Source organism: Kogia breviceps, chromosome 12 (genome assembly GCF_026419965.1).
Source record: "Kogia breviceps isolate mKogBre1 chromosome 12, mKogBre1 haplotype 1, whole genome shotgun sequence".
Lineage (NCBI taxonomy): Eukaryota > Metazoa > Chordata > Mammalia > Artiodactyla > Physeteridae > Kogia > Kogia breviceps.
The window spans coordinates 78,527,042-78,549,550 of NC_081321.1; the positions used below are offsets into that span (position 1 = coordinate 78,527,042).

A 22,509-nucleotide genomic window follows, 5' to 3' on the forward strand; every position below is an offset into this window, starting at 1 on the left:
GTGCTTATGAAATGTGCCTCCTCTTGAACAGTTTTGAGAGTAGCTATGCTACTACGTAGTAACCCTTACTTTGCCTTTCTACTTGCATTCCCCTGTTGGCCACTGGTCCTGTTATCTTTCTGCGTCCCCTACTTCATTTTGAGTAGGTAAGTGCCAGTGGCTGCAGGTGGGTAAGTCATTTTACCCTACTTTTATGAATGTACAGAATGTATTTCTATACAGTATTTGATTGTTCTGTACAAATGACCAAAAATATGATTGATGAACATATGTAAATGCATATTAAGAATGTGAAAGTGTTTATAATTAAGGCTTTCATACTTACTGTAGACATCGGTTTTGAAAACTAAATGTAAAGTAGTACCACTTTAGTATATTCTGGCAGATAGAGTGTCTATATCAAAAAGTTACAGTTTCTTACATAAATATTCCTACAGTTCTACTATATTTCATGTAAAATTTGTTGTTTCCCCATATCAGAGGAAGCCTTTATTCTTTGAGATTTTAATTTTTCATTTGTCTTTTTTCTGGTGGCTATATATGTGTCAGGGAAATATCTATTTATGAGACCTGAGTTGGGATATTTATAAGCATTTTCTAATGAAAATCATGAAAAAGGAATTTTTTTTTCCTAAGTTTAATAGAATTGTGGATTTAGAAAACAAAAACTTTAGGACACCTGTACAGTTGTATCACATTTTACTTTTCAAGTTTGCTTGACAGGGTCAGTGCTGCTTGCCCATTTAATAAAGCTGGACAGCATCCCAGTCAGCATCTCATCGGTCTTCGGAAAGCTGTCTACAGAACTGTAAGAGCCAACTTTCAAGCAGCAAGGCTAGCTACTCTATATATGCTGAAAAAATATCCTTTTCTGTCTGTATGTAAGAATAAGCAATGTTTCCAGAGTCCTGAATATAGATATGATAGCTGCATCCTATAAAAGTTAACTGTAAACTGAAATTGCCTATTTTGAAGCTGATTTCCATCATCACTTCTATTTTAAAACTAGGGGAATGACAATAATAGACAGGAAGAAAGTTCTTCTGCTCTCATGTGGCTCATTTTTAACAAGGAAAACACTTGAAGTTCCTCCCTTCACTGGTCCAAAGAACCTGGCTTCTCTAGGTCAGACATTTTTTCAAATTGCTGAACATAACAAATTTGCGTCATGACATGGAAATAAAGTGGCAACAGGAAATCCTTTCCCTTTCAAGAAACAGAGGCTCTAGGGTCAGATTGGCTGTCTAAATTTTGGCTGAATCAGTTACTGTGTAGGTGATGTAAGCAAGTTTCTTCACTCTCTGTACCTTGATTTATTTATTGGTAAACTGACAATAATAACAAAATCTTCCTGACTGCTTTTGTTAGACCAAATGAATTGGTGCATATAAAGTGCTTAGGCACTGTCTGGTATATAATAAGCACTTAAAGACTTCATGACAATACGTCTGTCTCTTAAATTTACTAAATCAGGAAATTAGGTCTTAGAAAATAAAAGTGTATAAGATCTTTATTTTAGTTAAAATTTAGTTAGATAAGTTATGAGTAAATGGGATGCAAAAACTACTTTGTACCTTCAGTATGCTGAGTACTGTAACATTGATAAATATAATGCTTAAAAGTTTACAGAGTGCTTTATGTTCTCTCATTATATCCTTATACAAACCTTTCCATCTAGATATTCTTATCTCCACTTTATGAGAAAACTAAATAAAATCTCCACTTTATATGGGATTTACCCAGTGTCACACAATTAGTAAGAGGTGAAATTGTATCTTGACTGTAGGACTTAGGACTTTAAACCTTTTCTATATATGTATAGATTTACTATGTCTAGATACACACACACATACATACATACACATACTGTACTGTATTACCTCTTTGGAAATTGGGAGAAAGCACTTTCATTTTAGTCAAGAACTTGTCTATTCAATTTGTTTACTGCCTAAATACCTGCCTGCAATGTGCTAGGAAGACAGAGCAAAAACCTGTACTACCTACATTTAAAGACTTTTGACTGTAGTCAGTAGATATTCATAATACAGTATAAGTGCCCAGGGTGCCTTCCAGCATAGCAGGACAATGTACTTGACCTGTGACTTCTGTGAAAACACAGAAGGTTTTCAGGGAAGCGACACCTGAGTTGACCCTCAAGGAATGAGTAGGAGTTGACCCTGAGGATAAAAGTGTGCATTGCAAGTAGAAGGAAGAAAAGATATAGAAGGAAATAGAGATATGACAGTGTGGGATGTTAACTGCAAGTAGTTATTCATTCAGTGAATATTATGCCAAGCAGTTTGCTAGTCACTAGCAAAGTGGTCCACATAATAGACATGGTCCCTGCCTCGGGGAGCCTATAGTTTAGTGAGGGATTGGGAGTGAGTTGGGCTGAGAGGGCCCTAACAAAGATTGCAGATGGTATGAATTCCCTGGGCCAGTCACTTTTCTAGATACTGGGAACCTAGCAGTGAACAAGATAGACAAGATCCTTGTTCTTATGGAGTTTGCCCTCTAGTGGATGATATAATTAATAAAAACTGAACAGAATATTTTCAGATATTTGCTATAAAGGGGAAAAGCCCCAGGGGAATAGGATAGACAGTGATTGGTGGGTTGCTGTTTTTGATTGGATGATAGGGGAAGGCCTGCAATTTAAACTTAGATTTGTGATGGAGTTCCAGTCAGATGGACCAGCGAGTAGAAAGGTCTTGTGGCAGGAGTGAATTTAGTATGATTGGAGTATAGAAAAAGGACCATCATACTCGAAGACTGCAGCACAGTAAGTTGGGAGTCGGAGTATGAGATGAGATTCAGAGGTAGGCAGGGGCCGGATCATATTCTCCATATAAGAAACCTTAAGGAATTAAAAAAGTATCCACCATCTATTTCTTTGGAAAGATCAGTAAGTTATATAAACCCTCGTGTGCCTGATCAAAGTAAAAAGAATAGAAATATACAAGATTAGGAATGAGAACAGAGCAAGAAATTAAAATTATTGTAAGGGGATAGTATGTGTAACTTTGTGGCCACAACTTTGAAATGTAGGGAGAAATGGGTCATTTCATATCAAAACACAAATCTCTAAAACTGACCTAGGAAGAATTCAGAAACTGGAGATTAATAAAAAGAATTCCATTTAAAAAAAGAAAGCACCTGGTTATATATGTAAACAATGGAAAATCTTGCAGCTGTAAAAAAGTGATAAAAGGTCTTGATGCACTATTGTGGGATGATCTCCAAATTATGTTGTTAAATGAAAAAAAAAAAAAAGCAACGTGCACAGAGCAGTATTTATACTACCCTTCCATTTGTGCATAGAAGGGATTGTATATATGAGGGGATAAATAAGAGTGTGTGTGCATGTGTATATACACATATATATATCCCCACGTACACACACATTTATATTTGGATTTCCTTTTATGTATGTACATAACCATAAAATATCTTGACGTATACACCAGATACTGGTAACAGTGATTGCCTTTGCCTTTGGGTAGGTGAACTAGGTGGCTAAGGGATAGAGGTAGGAAGCAATTTTTATTATACTCCTTAATACCTTATAAATTTTTAATCCTGTGAGTATATTATTCAAAAACTAAGTGAATGAAAAAATGTTTAACTCCCTGGTCCAGATGGTTTTGTAGTTTAAAAAAAAAAAAAACTATTTCACACCATGGAAAAGGTTAGATAGAAAGCTACAGTACATCATTTTATTTATGCAGATACTATAATCTCAGTTCCAAATAAAAACCAATCTCACAAATAGAATATTTATAGATTCCATCTAGTACTATATCAAAAGATTATTAAAATATGACAAAATAGGGATATGTTATAAATGCATGAAGAGTTCAAATATCAAGAATTGTATGGATATAATTCTTTACAAAAACAGTGAAAGAGGAGGAAATCACATAGTAATGTTGATAGATGTGCATGAGGAGGAGGAAGGCAGAAACAGCAGCAGTCTGTCAACAACCTAGATGGAACAGGCTTAGTGTTACTTACATCAGTAGTTTATGTTTTCAGGTAACCGTCAGGTAATGATGTCCTGCAGTGTGCAGATTTGGAGGAAAAGAGGAAGTATGTGCTGTAGGGTGGTGAGGGCCTGAGCCATGATACAATAAAATACATAATACAGTTTCAAAAGGTAGATGCGAAAAATAACTAAATGAGCACTTTAGCGCCTGTGAAGAGTTGAACTTTTAATTCTCCAGCTATAAAGACATTTTATTCTCAAGTATCCTGTAAGATTTGAGGTATATTAATATATTAGATTTTAAGATTAGTTTCTTTTTTAAAAAACTGATGTAAATCTCCTCAAAGTTCAGAACAAAGATAAGTAAAGGTAATTTTGGACAGTTTTATTGTACTCTTTATGCTTTAATGAAAAGGCTTTGTTGATTGCCTTAACCTAATTTAACCTACCCCCTGAACTCTGAGAGTGACAATGTAACCAACTACATCTGTGTGGTGCCTTTTAAGGAGCTGGGCCTTGGACTTAGTGAAGAGCAGATTTCAGAAGAGGAAGCACATAACCTTACAGATGGCTTCAGCCTGCCTGCATTGAAGGTAATCCATTCACGGATAGGAAGGGCCGAAGAAAAGATAGATGCATTTGGATTGTGCCTGTGCTTTCTGAACATAAATGGTGCACCTGTTTCTTTTGTTGTTTGCTGGATACCATTATCATAATAGCCTTACTGATGTTTTTGAAACTGCCTTTAAAGAGGGACAGTACTGTAAAGATTGGATGAAGAGTGGGAATTCCCTGGCGGTCCAGTGGTTAGGACTCTGTGCTTCCACTGCAGGGGGCACAGGTTCCATCCCCAGTCAGGGAACCAAGATACCACATGCTGCGCAGTGCAGCCATAAATAAATGAGTCAATGAATGAATAGAGGAGATCCTTATGTTCTGATATTGAAATACTTTAAATTCTTACTATAGGCATTTCTTGTATTAAATTAGGGTTTGAAGAACCCTAATTTTTTTGTAGGGTTATTTTTTTTATACTGGGTTTTGTAGGAACCCAGTATATGAGTGATTTTATTTACTAGCCATTTATTTCAACAAACATGGGTAAAGAACATACAAAATCTGTATCTTTCCTTGGAAAATCTCCAAAATTCTTATTTAGAACAAGAATTTTTTCGTATATTAAAAACCACAGGGCTTCCCTGGTGGCGCAGTGGTTGAGAATCCGCCTGCCGATGCAGGAGACACGGGTTCGTGCCCTGGTCCGGGAAGATCCCACATGCCGCGGAGCAACTAAGCCCGTGAGCCATGGCCGCTAGGCCTGTGCGTCCGGAGCTTGTGCTCCGCAACGGGAGAGGCCACAACAGTGAGAGGCCCGCATACCACAAAAAAAAAAAAAAAAAAAAAAAAAAAAAACACATAAAAGGATATATTTGACTACATAAGAATTAAACTTCGAAACTTTAAATGCTGTGTGTATATATTTATTTATTTATTTATTTTTGGCCACATTGGGTCTTCGTTGCTGCGTGTGGGCTTTCTCTAGTTGCAGCAAGCAGCAGCTACTCTTCTTTGCGGTGCACGGGCTTCTCATTGTGGTGGCTTCTTCTGTTGTGGAACACAGGCTCTAGCCTTGCAGGCTCAGTAGTTGTGGCTTGTGAACTCTAGAGCACAGGCTCAGTAGTTGTGGCACACGGGCTTCATTGCTCCGCGGCATGTGGGATCTTCCCCGACCAGGGCTCGAACCGGTGTTCTCTGCATTGGCATATGGATTCTTGTTTTGTTTTGTTTTGTTTGTTTACTTATTTATTTATGGCTGCATTGGGTCTTCAGTACTGCGTGCAGGCTTTCTCTAGTTGTGGCAAGGGGGAGATACTCTTCGTTGTGGTGCGCAGGCTTCTCATTTCTCATTGCAGTGGCTTCTCTTGTTGCTGAGAACGGGCTGTAGGCGCGCAGGCTTCAGTAGTTGCAGGACATGGGCTCAGTAGCTGTGGCTCGCGGTCTCTAGAGCACAGGCTCAGTAACTGTGGTGCACGGGCTTAGTTGCTCCGCAGCATGTGGGATCTTCCTGGACCAGGGCTCAAACCCGTGTCCCCTGCATTGGCAGATGGATTCTTAACCACTGCACCACCAGGGAAGCCCCAAATGCTGTATACTTTAAATGTAAATAAGCTCAGGAAAAAAAATTGCAGTGATTTATAAGCAGAGGGTTTGAATTCTTTCTATATAAAGAGCACTAAGGTATGTGAAACCTATTGAAGATAGGTCAGGTGTGTGAATTGCCAGTTCACAAAAACCAGAAATGGCCAATAAATGTGATAAAAATTTTCAGCCTTACTAGTATTTTGCCAAGGATATTGAAAGTTGATAATACTCATTGTCAGTGAAAATTCTGAGAGACCTCACACCAGTGGTCAAAGTATAAACTGCTTCACGTTAGCTGTGAATACCAGTCTTCACAAAGGTATGTACCCTTTACACCAGCAATTTTAAGTTCACAGATTCATCTCAGGAAGTAATCAAAGATATATGTTCATAATATTACTACAGCAGCAAATCTTCGAAATGAGTTAAAAGTTCAGTGATTTGAGATTGGTAATGAGATTTATGGTACATTCATTTAATGAACTGCTTTGGAGTTAGTAGTAGAAAAAAATAACATGAAAAAACAGAAGTTAAAGCATCTTACAAAAACTAACTGTATGCATTGTAAGATTCCAGTAGTATTTTTTAAAAGTCAAGCCAAATGTCTTTAAATTCCTTATCAGTATTTAGCAAACTCCACTTAGATATTTTTTTATTTCTAGCCTTTAAACTTCACTTGATACCATGGAAATCAGTGCAAGTGTAGTTAACAGCATATTTTTCTAGATTCATTTTGTTTTGAAACCATATAAACTTTTATATCTTTAAAATTTTCAGATCCACATAAAAGTTCTAGTTCTCCTGTTTTTCTTTCCAGTTACTTGAAATTTGCCTTGATTTATTTTTAACCTCATTCTAACCCATCTTAAAAATGGCATCATACAACTTATTAAGCTAGAAACCTGGGCACTATCCTTCTTATCCCTCTTTTTACCCTTCACGTATAAGTTATGAGTAGATTTTTGTGTTGGTTCCACCTTCAGAATACATTTTAAACTCATCACTTTTTTTCATGTCATTTCCCACCATTCTAGTCCCAGCTGCCATCATTCTTCCTGAGGCTGCTACAACAGTTTTCTTACTGGTTTCCTTAGTTCCCTAGTTTGTTTCAGAATGCAGTTTGACATTTAAAGTGCCTTAAAAATGATATATGCTTTAAATCAGTAATTCCATTTCTGCAAATCTTTCTTAAGGAAATGATTTCAGATATATTAAAGCTTCATAGGGCTTCCCTGGTGGCGCAGTGGCTGGGAGTCTGCCTGCCGCTGCGGGGGACGCGGGTTCGTGCCCCGGTCCGGGAAGATCCCGCATGCCGCAGAGCTGTTGGACCCGTGGGCCATGGCCGCTGGGCCTGCGTGTCCAGAGCCTGTGCTCCGCAACGGGAGAGGCCACAGCAGTGAGAGGCCTACATAACGCAAAAAAAAAAAAAAAGCTTCATATACCAGGTTGCTTATTAGCTTTGTTTATGATAGTGAAAACTGGAACACAGCCTAAATGTGCAGCAGTAGAGGAATAGTTGCATTGCATGAATTACAGTAAGTCCAACATGGTGAACCATTGTATACCAGCTACAACTTGCTTATGAAGATTTTGTAAAAACTTGGAGAAACCAGTGAAACAATCAGGATACATAAATATATATATTTATTTAGTAACTCTGTGTTTAGAAAAAGACCATGAGAAAATACTAATATACCAATAGCTACTCTTTAGTGTGGTTGCACTATAGGTAATTCCATTTACTTCCAAATTCAGTACCATGACCGTGCTTTACTCTATGATGGAAATAAAGTTATTTTCAAAGAACAATTTGGGAGATTCTTAATGATGAAAAAGCAGGGACTTTGGAATTGAGCAGACATGGGTTTATATTTTAGCCCTGACAGTGACTAGTCATTTGACCTTGAGTGAGTTGTTCTTTGAACTTACCTAATCTGTAAAAAGGGGTTACCATACCTGACCTACAAGGTGTTAGATTAAATGAGAAAACATACAAAATACCTACAACAGGGCTTGTTGTATAATGCTCAACCCAAAATGGTAATAGCTGTTACTCTTTAAGAAGGATTTGGAGAAAGAATTATGGTCATATTTCTTAATTTCCCTTTTAACTTATTTTTTTGTTTACTCATCAAGATGTCTCAGTGATTTCCCTATTTCTTTATGCTTTTTAAAAAGCTTGTTAAATCCTGGATTATATTTTGGCCAAAGTACAGGCAGCAAAAAGAAACCGTGGGCCTCCTGGAGTCAGACTTTCTAGGTTTGCCTCTCACCTGACTCCTAATGTGGACTTGAGCAAGTCATTGTTTCTGCGTTCATAAAATGAGATAACCATAATGCTGATTAAATATTTGGCAGTCCAATACCTGGGAGAGAGTAAGTGATTAATAAATGTTAGCTGATTTTTAAAATTGTATCTGACATGACCTACTCTAACTGTGGGACTTGTTCTCTTGTTACCTCTCTGCTCCACCACAAAGGGTACTGCTTGTAGCTGGATCCTTTTTGCTCACCCTTATTATTTTACAAGTCAGACAAACTTTAGTATTTTAATTTTGCTTTATTTTGACATATAACTAATCTATAACTAAACCTGATTATTGTGTTGCATTGTTACCAGGAATATCGGACTCCAAAAGAAGCCTATCTTGAGATTTACAGAGTTTATAAACTGCTGAAAATCCCTGTAATGTTCAAAAACTGTGTAGTGCCACCTTGTACAGTTGGCATTATATCCAGATAAAGAATTTGTAAATGGATTTTGTAAGTTAAATTTTAAAATTCTTTCTCAAAAGAGCAACACTAACTAAAGCTTTTTTTAAAATGTAGTGAAAGATGGTTTACAAATAAATCGGGGCCTCTTGTTTTCCTTTGTAATCTTCATTGTGTCCTCTAAAGAAAACACATTTGGGGGGTTTTTTGTTTGTTTGTTTGTTTGTTTGTTTTTGCGGTACGCAGGCCTCTCACTGCTGTGGCCTCTCCCATTGCGGAGCACAGGCTCCTGACGCGCAGGCTCAGCGGCCATGGCTCACTGACCCAGCTGCTCCGCAGCACGTGGGATCCTCCCGGACCGGAGCACGAACCCGTGTCCCCTGCATCAGCAGGCGGACTCTCAACTACTGCGCCACCAGGGAAGCCAGGGGTTGTTTTTTTTAAAAATTGTTCACATATCTTCCCTCAGGAGAACTTAGGAATTGCAAGTGCTGCATCTTTGAAAAGGAAAGAAACTTCCTAATTGCATCCTGAGGAGAGACATGTGAAATATCTAATACAGAGTCCTTATCCCTCTTTTTTTCTTAGTTTAAAACTTTAACTAGTTTTTTAATAAAATTATTATTATTATAAAGAGTGTATTTCCTGCTTTAAAAAACAAATCTGCATTTTGTGAAAATACTTTTTTTTTTTTTTGCCATGCTGCACGTCTTGCAGGATCTTAGTTCCCTGACCAGGGATAGAACCCGGGGCATAGCAGTGAAAACACTGGGTCCTAACTACTGGACTGTCAGGGAATTCCCTGAAAATGCTTTAAATCAAAATTTACTGATTGCACATAAACTATGGTTATCCCCTCATCCAGAGCAGCTTCCCTTATTCAAAGAGCAAACAGAAAAAAGGTATGTATTTCTGAGTTTCGGTTTATTTGTATAATATTGCAGTGACTAGATAATAAATTTGTCTTTTTAAAAATGGCAGTAAGCTATGCCAACTTGATTTTTTAATTGCTGTGGTCTGAAACTCTGGAGTCAGCCTTGTTACCACCTTTACTCATAAACAGTCTGTCAAGAGATTCTGTCAGTTGTCTCACCGCTGCTTGCCTGTTAGCACAAACCACTATGGTATGAGCTACCATGTTAACTCCCACCTGTATTATTGCAGTAACCTCCTAACTGTCTTCACTTGTGCTCACCTCCCTATGATCTCTCAACACAGAATGATCTTGTTAAAGCTTAACTCAGATAATATTACTCTTCTGCTTAGAATCCTTCAGTGGCTCCCCATTTCTCTTAGAGTAAAAACCAGTTACTTCAGTAACTTCATCACTTACCATGCTCCCCCTTGCTTACTGTATCCTAGCCGCATGGACCTAGCTGTTCCTCAGATGTGCCAAGTATACTCCTACTGCAGGACTTTGCACTTGAACCTTCTAATCCCTGGAACTCTTTCCTCATGGTGGCTCAGTTCCTTCAGATGAATTTAGAGACCCTCCTAGCCACCCCTCCTTCCCTTTGCTTCTCTCTCCCTCTTCTTCCTCTCACATATACACACATAAACACATTTGCTGTTCCCCTTCTCTGCTGTATTTTCCCCATACCCCATCAGACAAGAAGCTTATTTTACTTGTTAGTATGTTACTCCCCCTACTTGAATATAAGCTTCATCAGGGCAGGGATATTTTTCACTTTTGTTCTCTGCTGTATTATCAGTACCTAGAGTACTGCCTGGCACATCATAGGTGCTCCAGAAATATTTGGTGAATGAAAAAATAAAGGATAAAGAAAATCATTTTAGTAACAAAATTTAATGGTTAAATAAGACTTGTGAGATACCTTGTATTTATATTTAAGAATCCCTAGATAGTGTATCTTCAGTCATTTAGAATTTTGGCCTTGCTCATTTAAAAAAAAAAAAAAAAAATGAGGGTTTCCCTGGTGGCGCAGTGGTTGAGAGTCCGCCTGCCGATGCAGGAGACACGGGTTCGTGCCCTGGTCCGGGAAGATCCCACATGCCGCGGAGCAGCTAGGCCCGTGAGCCATGGCCGCTGGGCCTGCGCGTCCGGAGCCTGTGCTCCGCGACGGGAGAGGCCACAGCAGTGAGAGGCCCGCATACCGCAAAAAAAAAAAAAAATAAAAAAAAAAAATAAAAATTAAAAAAAAAATGAGTTAATAGGAAAATAGGTTTACATTAAATTATCTTAATTCATTATTTGCATAACTTTAAAATTCATTTAATAAAACAGTTTAAATAATGTCCATTTTCATGGTTATAAAAAATTGGAATCTAAATTATCCAGAGTGGTAAATTATCCTCTTTTTATTGTCTGCTATCTCCTGTTCAGACTAGATTGTATTTGTTTGTTTGATATTGTCATCTTTAATAGTACTATCTGGAGGAATCCTTTGCTGCCAGACTCAGCGTGTGTCTTTTGAGAATGTGTGTTGTAGTTTCTCATGCCAGACATTCCTGAGTATGATCACTCTGGGACTGATTTTTATGTTTTTTTCTTAGCTATTTCCTAGGCCAAAATAATGGTATAGTTTGAAGCCCAAACTCTGGCTCCATCAGTGAGTTGTTTCTTTGGACTTATGTAGGTCCATCATTCCTGCTGTCTCCTTTTCTCCTTTGTGTACATTTTTTTAAATAATTCATCAAAGAACATTCATTTCTAATTAGCTATGTCTCATTCCATCAGCATTTCTCTTTTAGGACAGAACTGTACTAAATTATATATGGGTATTAGCTGCTATATTATTATCAGAAGTTCTCATGTGCCATGACTATATAATTTGACATAACATTCTTGGCTACTCTTAGAGTTAGTTCAAACTCAAATATATTCATTACTTAGAATAAAGTAAAAAGTTTAAACCAGAAGTTAAGATAAACAAATCTGTAGTTTGTTTTGTTGTTTTGAATGTTGACCAATATTTTTATTGATCTAGTCCTTTTTTCTTGTTTTTTTCTTTTTTTAGGTTTTGTTCCAACTCTGGGTGGCACAGAGTTCAGAGTTCTTCAGGCGATTAGCCCTGTTACTTTCTACGGTTAATTCACCTCCTGGGCCCTTACTTACTCCAGCACTTTTGCCTCATCATATTTTATCTGATGTGACTCAAGGTCTACCTCATGCTCATTCTGCCTGTTTGGAAGAGCTTAAGCGCAGCTATGAGTTCTATCGGTACTTTGAAACTCAGCACCAGTCAGTACCCCAGCGTTTATCCAAAACTCAGCAGAAGTCAAGAGAACTGAATAATGTTCACACAGCAGTACGCAGCTTGCAGCTCCATCTGAAAGCATTACTGAATGAGTAAGTTTAGAGGCCATGTAAGGAAATGTCCCCATGATTAGCAAGCTTCAGTCTTGTGCCATTGTGGTTGTTGGCTTGTGTCCTAGCTAAAAAGCAGCAGCAAAATTGAGACATGCAGCCTAAACGATGGTTTAAAGGTACATATGTAGCAGACAAACAGTGATTTGTAAGTACTGTAATTTGGGGGAGCCATTTATAGTTTTTACTTTACCTGATGTCAACAGAAAACCTAGAAAGATAGGACAAAAGCAGAGAAGTATTATTACATACAGTTGATGAGAAAAATATTGCTATTTTTCTGAATAAATCAGATTAGGTTTGGATATTTTTCTATAGCATAGAACAAGTTTTTTGGCCCCAGTTGAATAATAAAAATGTAGAATCCATAGTTTATATTTGTTGATCTTCTACTTTGATACTCCTCCTTAGTGAAATGTAGGGTCCAGTCATTTCAGTGAAATTTTTCTGTAACAGATACTCATAGTATAGGACTGGATCAAATGAATGATTGGGTTCATGTTGTAATCAGGGGAAGGTCATAGGAATTTAATGAGTTGAGAAGATTGTAGTTGATGTACTTGACCCTGGATACCAGGCAAGAAGTAGAAGGCGGGAGGGCAGCAATTGATTTTGTAAGATAAGAAAATGGTCCAGAAGGACTTGAAGTCGCAGTAAAATCAAAAAGCTAATTTACTGGAGTGAAGAAGGAGGTGATATACAAGGATAGGAAATTAAGTTCAGAAAGACATTTTAAGAAGAGAAGTTTTTACCCATCAGTTCAAGGTCTGAGATAGGTATATAAGTTTGATGTAAAGATTACAGCATAGGGTAAAACTAAGAAACTGTGAGGCAGGGATGTTCCAGTGGTCTGTTGCTGCCATTCTAAGAAAACCCTGTCTCCCACAGGAAATATGGGAGATAAGGCAATCTCCATTTGAGTGGGTGGCAAAAGTTGGATCATAATGAGAGGAAAAAAAGATTTCAGTGGAAAGGCTTTGTTAGGCAAAGCCAGGGTCTATAAAGAATTAATGTTCGGCAATAGAATCAGAAATACAGGGCGTAATGGAATGCATTAGCATGAGGGAAGGTGGCTCGAGAAGGAGGAGTGCTGCACTGGATGGACATGAAAATGATAAAGAAGGGCTTTGTACCTTGGTCAGGGATTATGAATGATGCATGGGAAGTGTGTTTCCTATTTTAAAGTGAAATATTCTATGTATGCTACTACATGTCACCTTTCAAAATACTTTCACTAGAGAGCAAACCAGTCACAAACCATCATATCGGATTTGCTCGTTAGCACTGCCACACACAACTTTTAAAAGTGTTACCTAAAAATTTTGTGTTTCATCCCTCCCTCTCGCTTGTCCCCTTTGCTATTCCCACTCTCACTTGCCTACCCTAGGACATGAACCCTTTAACTGTTCTCCTGGCCTCTAGAGTGCAAAATTAATGTTTCTGAGGCATATATATGCTTTCTTACTTACCTGAAAATTTTCACTGGTTTTGGACTATAACAGCTTAGACTAAAGTCTTTATAAAGCATTCTACAGAAAGGGTTTGCCATAACCTGACTACAGGCTGCTTTCTGTCTTTATTTCTCACTTCTTTCCTTCAGTCCAGCCAAACTGTATAAATGCCTTTCCCCATGTACCATCTAGAATGACTTTCTTCGTCTTCTGTACGTGTTCCGATTTTATCCATCCTTCAGTGCTGCCTCAGAAGTACCTCTTCCTTAGCTGTTCCCTGTCTGTACCCATAGCTGGTAGTAACTTCCCCCTCTTCTGAATTCTTACAAGGCTGTCTTTATCTCTCAGTCATTTTGTGCCTGGATTTAGCCCAGCTTCACAGCTTACCAGCTCTATGACCTGGGCAAATTTCTTCAACTCTCTAGACCTAATTTGGAATGGAAATAAAATTTTTTTTTTATGATATTGTATTGTATATGTATAATTTCCCTGATTTGTTTTAAGTTTCTTATAAGTAGGAAATGGGTTTAATTTATCCTTTCAGTTTGTAAAATGCCTGGTATGTATGCAAGAAATACTTGTTGAATAAATGTATGAATACTCTTTATAAGATTTTTTTTTAATTGTGGTAAAATGCACATAACATAAAATTTACCATTTAACCTTTTTTTAAGCATACAGTTAAGTGGCATTAAGTACATATATATTGTTGTGCAACCATCACCACCATCCATGTCCAGAGCTTTTTTCATCTTATAAACATTTTTTTTTTTTTTTTTTTTTTTTTTTTTGCGTTACGCGTGCCTCTCACTGTTGTGGCCTCTCCCGTTGTGGAGCACAGGCTCCGGATGCGCAGGCTCAGCGGCCATGGCTCACGGGCCCAGCCGCTCCGCGGCATGTGGGATCTTCCCGGACCAGGGCACGAACCCATGTCCCCTGCATCGGCAGGTGGATTCTCAATCACTGCGCCACCAGGGAAGCCCTAAACTTATTTCTTAAATCAACCTTGCGAATTATACATTTCAGTTCGTAATTTAGAAATCTGTTGCTGTTTTTCTTTATTACTCAGGGTAATAGTTTTTGAAGATGAACTTGAAAAGCTTGTTTGTACTAAAGAAACACAAGAACTAGTGTCAGAAGCTTATCAAATCCTAGAACAGAAATTAAAGTTGATTCAGCCCCATGTTCAAGCGAGCAACAATTGCTGGGAAGAGGCCATTTCTCAAGTGGACAAGTTGCTACGAAGAAACACGGATAAAAAAGGTACCTATGAGAGAGTTCTTTTGCGTACCCTTATCAGATATGCTTATTCTTCTCTGGTAAGATTTTATTAGGTATACTTCTTATCTATGTGATGAAACTGACTTGACAAAATTACTTAGTTTACTGAAAAAAAGTTAAATTTATATGTACAAATTGACACTGAATATAAAGTCTTGGCTCTTATTTTTGTAAATAAAAAATGAATATGCTTTGAAAGTTCCCTGAATCATATACCTCCTTTTTAAAAAATTTAATTAAACCAATAGATTTTAATAGTATTATTCCATTATTAGGACTTCCAGAAACTCTTTTCCAGTTAGGGTAATAATGAGTTTGGTAGTCAGGGGCCAGAAATTGAGTTTACTTTTAAGATAAAATACTTCAGTCATTTAAAAATAGTATACAAATGCTATGTTAGCTGGTACTGCATATTTGTTATTAAGGATCTAAAATGTATTAAGTGCTGTCTGTTGGTGGGAATGTAAATTGATACAGCCACTATGGAGAACAGTATGGAGGTTCCTTAAAAAGCTAAAAATAGAACTACCATACAACCCAGCAATCCCACTACTGGGCATATACCCTGAGAAAACCATAATTTAAAAAGAGTCATGTACCACAGTGTTCATTGCAGCACTATTTACAGTAGCCAGGGCATGGAAACAACCTAAGTGTCTATCGACAGATGAATGGATAAAGAAGATGTGGCACATATATACAATGGAATATTCCTCAGCCATAAAAAGAAACGAAATTGAGTTATTTGTAGTGAGGTGGATGGACCTAGAGTCTGTCATACAGAGTGAAGTAAGTCAAAAAGAGAAAAACATATACCGTATGTTAGCACATATATGTGGAATCTTTAAGAAAAAGAAGGTTCTGATGAACCTAGGGGCAGGACAGGAATAAAGACACAGATGTAGAGAATGGACTTGAGGACATGGGGAGGGGGCAGGATAAGCTGGGATGAGGTGAGAGAGTAACATGGACATATATACACTACCAAATGTAAAATAGACAGCTAGTGGGAAGCAGCTGCATAGCACAGGGAGATCAGCTCAGTGCCTGGCGACCACCTAGAGGTGTGGGATAAGGAGGGTGGGAAGGAGATGCAAGAGGGAGGGGATATGGGGATATACATATGCATATAGGTGATTCACTTTGTTTTACAGCAGAAACTAACACACCATTGTAAAGCAATTATACTCCAATAAAGATGTTAAAACAAAAAAAAGAAAACGTATTAAAATGTGCCATTATTTAATAGGAGCATCGGAGTGCCTTGTACTGCTAGGTAAAAAGGCAGTCTTGAAACTTTCAGCAAAACTGCTTTCCTTTGGACCCAGATTTTATACTTGTTTTTACCAATTTCACTAATTTCATTGTAAATGGTTGACATGTTAATCTTTCAACTTATGCTACAAGTCAATACCATGTTTATCCCTTGGAACCTTATTATGAGGTTAATCAGATTTATGTATAGAAATTGTATTGCTGCCAAAGGTGAGTAATGCTTTATCATCCTGTTAGTCATTGTTTTGTTTACAGCTAGATCTGTAATACTTTGTTTAATGTCTTAAACAAACTGAGTAAGTCCTTAGATAGTAAAAGTATTAACTTTTTTTTAAAGGAAATGTTAACAAGCTAATTAACGATATACTACTAGTAGATTTCCTTTGTATCTCAAATGTAAATGGTGAATAATTTTTTCTCCAAAGGATAAATTTGCCAAGAATTTTTAATATGTGCAATTATTTATACATATTAAACTTTTTGATATGACTCTAGAGCTTTTAAGTGTAGTTTCCATAAATAGAAACACTCAAAAGACCACTGGGTGTTAAAAGATGCATCTCATTCACCCCTCCCTTAGCATACTCTGAGATGTTGAATCTTAGTCACTCAAACATGATTGTTAAAATTGTCTCCAAATCATTGGGCAGATGATAAGCCATTTCATGATATCCTCTGTATATGTGGCTTTTGCTCATAGGTGATAATGACATGAAGATACAAGTGTATTCACAAACTTTTCTCACTAAAATGCCCAGAGTAGCCTTGGCTACACAACTCTAAATAAAACTGTTCGTTTGAATTGTTTTAAGAAGCAGGTGCTTTTAGTTAGCCATATCTTTTTTTTTTAAGTTATTTCAAAATTATAGGAATATCACGAGAATAATAATTCTAAGTACCATTCATCCAGATTCCCCAGTTGTTGACATTCTACCACATTTGCTTTATCTCTCTGTGTATCTGTCTATAAATTCTTTTGGTGGTATTATTCTGAACCATTTGAAAGTAAGATACAGACATGAAACCCCATTACCCCTAAATACTTCTGTTCACATTTTTGAAAAACAGACATTCTTTTACATACCCATAGTATGCCATCAAAATCAGGAAATAGGGCTTCCCTGGTGGCGCAGTGGTTGAGAATCTGCCTGCCGATGCAGGGGACACGGGTTCGTGCCCCAGTCTGGGAAGATCCCACATGCCGTGGAGCGGCTGGGCCCGTGAGCCATGGCCGCTGAGCCTGCGCGTCCGGAGCCTGTGCTCTGCAATGGGAGAGGCCACAACAGTGAGAGGCCCGCCTAGCACCAAAAAAAAGAAAAAGAAAAGAAAAATCAGGAAATAGCCCAAGGCTCCTTCAGCTGATGAATAGGTAAGCCATTATATCCACCCATACGATGGAATACTACTCAGAAATAAAGAAGTGAACTACTGATACATTAATAAGATGGAAGATGCACTATGCTAATCAGAAGAGGAGAGACTCAAATCACTGCATACTGTATGATTCCATTTATATGACATTCTGAAAATGACAAAAATTTAATAGGAGCAGGAAACACATCAATGGTTATTAGGAGTTGGATATGGAGGGAGGAATAGAGTATAAAGAGGCAGCATCAGTAAATGTTTTGACGTAGTAGAGCTAATCTGTATCATGATTGTGGTGGTAGAGGTGATTACATGACTAATTTGTCTAAACTCATAAAATTGTATATACAAAAAAGAGTGAATTTTATGAGTGAATAAAATAAATTAGCTTAAAATTTGTTCACCCACTAGTTTTAGCATCCATTGATAGTTCTTGCTTGAATTGGATATTACTGTGATGGTTGCCAAACAGTAATTTTCTACTTCCATTTTCCATTTACACTTACTAGTTGACACTCTATTATAAGGTTAAGCATCGCCCCCCGTTTCCACTTATTTACTTATTTATATCAGTGTGGATATATGGATTCTTATTTTATTCAGTAGATTGTAGTTTGTTACTTTTATATTAGATTGTTGCCCACATTGTCCAGAGTTTGACCAGAGGGAGTCCATTCAAGGTGATTCATGTCACCATCATTCTTTGAGCACTTCTTTACTTTATCTCATACTTTCCCTGCCTCCAGCCATAACATCAGCCTTGTCTCCAAGAAGCCCTCATTCCTTTTAATGGAAAATGACATTTAGAAACCAAGATCTAGGTGCTGGGTATGCTCAGAGCCACTGGGATGTTACTTCTTTTACCACTTCTCAGTGTACAGAGCTGTGAAATACATCTGTATATATACATGTGTACACTCCATCTCTGTTTCTGTATCTGTCTATCCATATATGTTGTAAGCCATGAGTTCATACCCATACCTCCCAATTCAATTCTAATACCGCCTAGTTTATTCTGGCCTTCCCCCCTCTATATTTGTTCCTCCCTTTTGTGATTATGAGAAGCTTGGCTGTCATTAGTTTCAATATGTTTACTTATTTACTCAATCCTTTGTATGTAACCAATCGCCTGCTGCTGTGGACTAAGTCATATTTCTGCTGATTCACACCTACTGAAGGTTCTTCCCACCCCAGCCTAGCTTGCTTTGACCACACCAGCCCATGCCAGCCAAGAGTCCCCCCAACTCTGTTCCCAACCATGTATCTATCATTACTCTTGAAAGGTAAAAACCTAGTGGCTTAACCCCTGCTTCTTGAAAGTACAGAGATAATGATAAAAGATAGAGAGCTGGACATGAGGCTAAGTAACCCTGATATTAGATGCCAAACACTAATTTTAAATAATTAAAGTTAAGCTCACCTGGGTGATCTTTTCAATCTATTTACTTGTGAAACTCATTTCCAATCCTAACTTCTCCTGAGAATAAAAGTAGTATAAGTGAAGTGCAAGATCAAAGTTTGTTTTTTGTAGGGAACAGGGGGTCTGTCTTGAGCCTGTTTCTGTGCCATGAACAAAGTTGATTGTTCAGCGAGTATTTAGAGTACCTACTGTGTGCCAGATACTATGGTAAGGTGAAAAAGGGAGAGAAAAAACAGGTTTTTCTTCTCCAAGAGTTTAACTTAAATTGTAAATCTATAGATATTACTCTTGTTAACTTTAATAGATGTTCACTCATTTCTGTGTTTCTTTTTAAGGCAAACCTGAAATGGCATGTGAAAACCCACACTGTACTGTGGTACCTTTGATGCAGCCTCCTCTACACATTGCAGACAAGGATCCAATCCCTGAGGAGCAGGTAAGGGTGAAAATTGCTTTTTTTTTTTTTCCCTGAAGAGTTTTACGTACATAACTTACCTACATTTCTCTGTAAGTGACATGGGTAAGTTCATGTAAGTTGTTGAATTTATATTTCTAATGAACTTCAAAATCACAATACAATGTATTGAATTTATATCATATCATTAGTTCTTAGTGCCTTGAATTTGGATCCATTGACTCTACCCACACATTTTCCTGTTTATATCTAATTGTCCATTTTTTAAATACTCAAAAGTGATGAAATGCATTAAAAATTAGTGCATTAGCAAAGGTACCTTCTGGGATGCTGAAAATGTTTTTATCTTGATCAGAGTGGTGGTTTACCAGTACCTGTGCCTATGTAAAAATCCTATACATTTAAGATTTGTGCATTTGGCTGCATGTATGTATGTTATACCCTTTATAAAACACTTTTTTAAATGATTGTGTTAGTTGTTGACAACAGATTGCTCATTCTGAAGAAGGCTTCTTTTCCTTAGGTCATAGTGTCTATTCACTATTCTTAATTGCAAAGGGAGACCAACCCTACTTAGTTTAACCTACAAGAAATTTGTTTAAAAACATTTCATAGCTGACAGAATATTTCAGAGGTCCAGATAATCACGCTTGAAGCAGGCTGGGGTAAACAGCCAAAATCACTCAAAAGAACTGTTCCAGTGGCAACATCACTGCTAAGTCACTGGGTGCAGATGTTGCCACTTGCTCCATCAATGTTGAATAATGAAAACTATCTTCAGAACCTCTACCTCTGGAAACTTGATCTGCCACCATCCTTGCCGGAATGGATTCCTCAAAATGCCTATTTCTTTCTTCCTTTTTTTTTTTTTTTTTTTTTTTTTTTTTAAAAAGAGATAAGGAGAACCATAAGATGAGGTGTTCCCCAATCCTAGCAATAGTGTTCAAACTTCCTGGGAAGTCAGAAAGAACCACAAATGTCTACCAAAGAAGACTAACATACCTGACCACCTCTGCAAACCACCAGCCCTGCTAATTTTGATTGGTTTTGACAAAGCTAAAGCTGTAATCTTGACTAGATCTATAGAATGGTTTCAGAGTAGAAAACTAACAATCGAAGTTGTTAAACTTCTTATCCACAACCCTTTTTCGTATGAGGTAAGTTTTTTTAAGATTTCAATTTATCTATGTTTGCTTTGTTCGCCCAACTGTGCTTTAATGACCTGTGCCAGGAGTCCTCATTTTTTTTAATCTTGGAGATCAATAGGTGCAAGTAAATGAATGCTACTAGAAAATTGTCTTCTTGAAGTACAGTGCTTTTTCTTTCATCCATTTTCAGGAGTTAGAAGCTTATGTAGATGATATTGATATGGACAGTGATTTCAGAAAGGATGATTTTTATTACTTGTCTCAAGAAGACAGAGAGAGACAGGAGCGTGAGCATGAAGAATCCAAGAGGGTCCTCCAAGAACTAAAATCTGTGCTGGGATTTAAAGCATCAGAGGCAGAAAGGCAGAAGTGGAAGCAACTTCTATTTAGTGATCATGGTAAGCACTGACTTCAGAGTAAAACGTTATTTCAATGTAAGGGATTCTTTTTTCTTGAACTATAAATCTTATTTTAGGTATAGAATTCTTATGGTTTTAATTTTAGGGATCCACCAGTAAGTATAGTGCTTTTTCTTCTAGACACAAAATTAATTTGATCAATAAAAGAGTGGGGGGGCTTCCCTGGTGGCACAGTGGTTGAGAGTCCGCCTGCTGATGCAGAGGACACGGGTTCGTGCCCCGGTCCAGGAAGATCCCACATGCCGCGGAGCGACTGGGCCCGTGAGGCATGGCCACTGAGCCTTCGTGTCCGGAGCCCGTGCTCCGCAACAAAAGAGGCCACAACAGTGAGAGGCCCATGTACCACACACAAAAATATTAATAATAATAATAATAAAAGAGTGGGTATATAATCAGATTGGGAATACAAAATTAGACTTTTTCATCAGTTATTTGATCTTTTTAACTAAATTTGTTTTGAAATGGGTAGTGAGTTTGTGAATAAATTGATGTGTTTTCAAATTTAGTGAATTTGAGATTCTAAACTCTGTCCTATGTTGATTTTATAATTACTTTAATAAAACACAAAATTAATAACTATGTTCACTATTAAATAAGTTAAAACCTAGGGCCTTAACTGTATCATTAGGTTACTTATTTGATCTGAGCACTTTAGTAGATGGGAAGCAGAGATGCTTCTGTGCATGCTGTCTCCATACTTGGATTCGGACAAAGTTGGATGACTGGTAATATCTAAGATTACCCTTAAACTTCTTTATGTTAACCACCCTTCTTTTCTTTAGTCAAACTTCATGGGAGGCAGGAGAGGGAAAGAGGGGAAGCTTAGTACTTGACAATATCAAACTAGCTAATTCGTAATTCAGGAATTAATTCCTATGGATTTCTAAGAAGGTAGAGTGGGACTTCCCTTCCATTTTAGAGTATGTGGAGCCTCAGAATCAACTGCCTTCTCTTCCTTTTCTCGTTTTCACTAGAAGTATATAGATTACCTATACTGTGGAAGGTTCCTTGTCATTCTCTTTTCTTCTCTTAGGAGCCCTACCATCCTCCCTTGTCCAGATGTACACTTCTTGTTTTTTTTTTTTTTTAAATTTATTTATTTTTGGCTGTGTTGAATCTTCATTGCCGCGTGCAGGCTTTCTCTAGTTGCGGTGAGCGGGGGCTACTCTTCATTGCGGTGCGCGGACTTCTCATTGCAGTGGCTTCTGTTGTTGCAGAGCACGGGCTGTAGGTGCACGGGCTTCAGTAGCTGTGGCTCACGGGCTCTAGAGCACAGGCTCAGTAGTTGTGGCACACAGACTTAGCTGCTCCATGGCATGTGGGATCTTCCCAGACCAGGGCTTGAACCCATGTCCCCTGCATTGGCAGGCAGATTCTTAGCCACTGTGCCACCAGGGAAACCCCCAGTTCTTGATTTTATCCTTCTTTCTTCCCATTGGCCCCTTTTGTAGCCCAGGTCCTCATAAGATTATGGTCGTATATTGTGATAGCCTCTTAGTTGACTTGCATTTTCAATACCTTTTTCTTCTAAGCTATTCTTAGAAGATAGCTTCTAAGTTTTTAGG

The 22,509-nt window shown here is 37.8% G+C and overlaps 1 protein-coding gene across 14 annotated transcripts in view; it reads left to right on the forward strand.

The window, feature by feature from the left end:
• Window positions 1-22,509, forward strand: part of VEZT (vezatin, adherens junctions transmembrane protein) — a 79,109-nt gene that overhangs the window by 53,557 nt on the left and 3,043 nt on the right. For 7 of the 14 annotated variants that reach the window (XM_067009907.1, XM_067009909.1, XM_067009904.1 and 4 more), the window contains 6 exons: window positions 724-861; window positions 4,431-4,578; window positions 11,818-12,149; window positions 14,688-14,881; window positions 19,298-19,398; window positions 20,716-20,923. In XM_067009907.1, the coding sequence (XP_066866008.1) occupies window positions 724-861; window positions 4,431-4,578; window positions 11,818-12,149; window positions 14,688-14,881; window positions 19,298-19,398; window positions 20,716-20,923 (1,121 nt within the window). Of the gene's footprint in view, window positions 1-711; window positions 862-4,430; window positions 4,579-11,817; window positions 12,150-14,687; window positions 14,882-19,297; window positions 19,399-20,715; window positions 20,924-22,509 lie in introns of all 14 variants that reach the window. The other 7 variants (XM_067009906.1, XM_067009902.1, XM_067009899.1 and 4 more) reach the window with 1 other exon arrangement.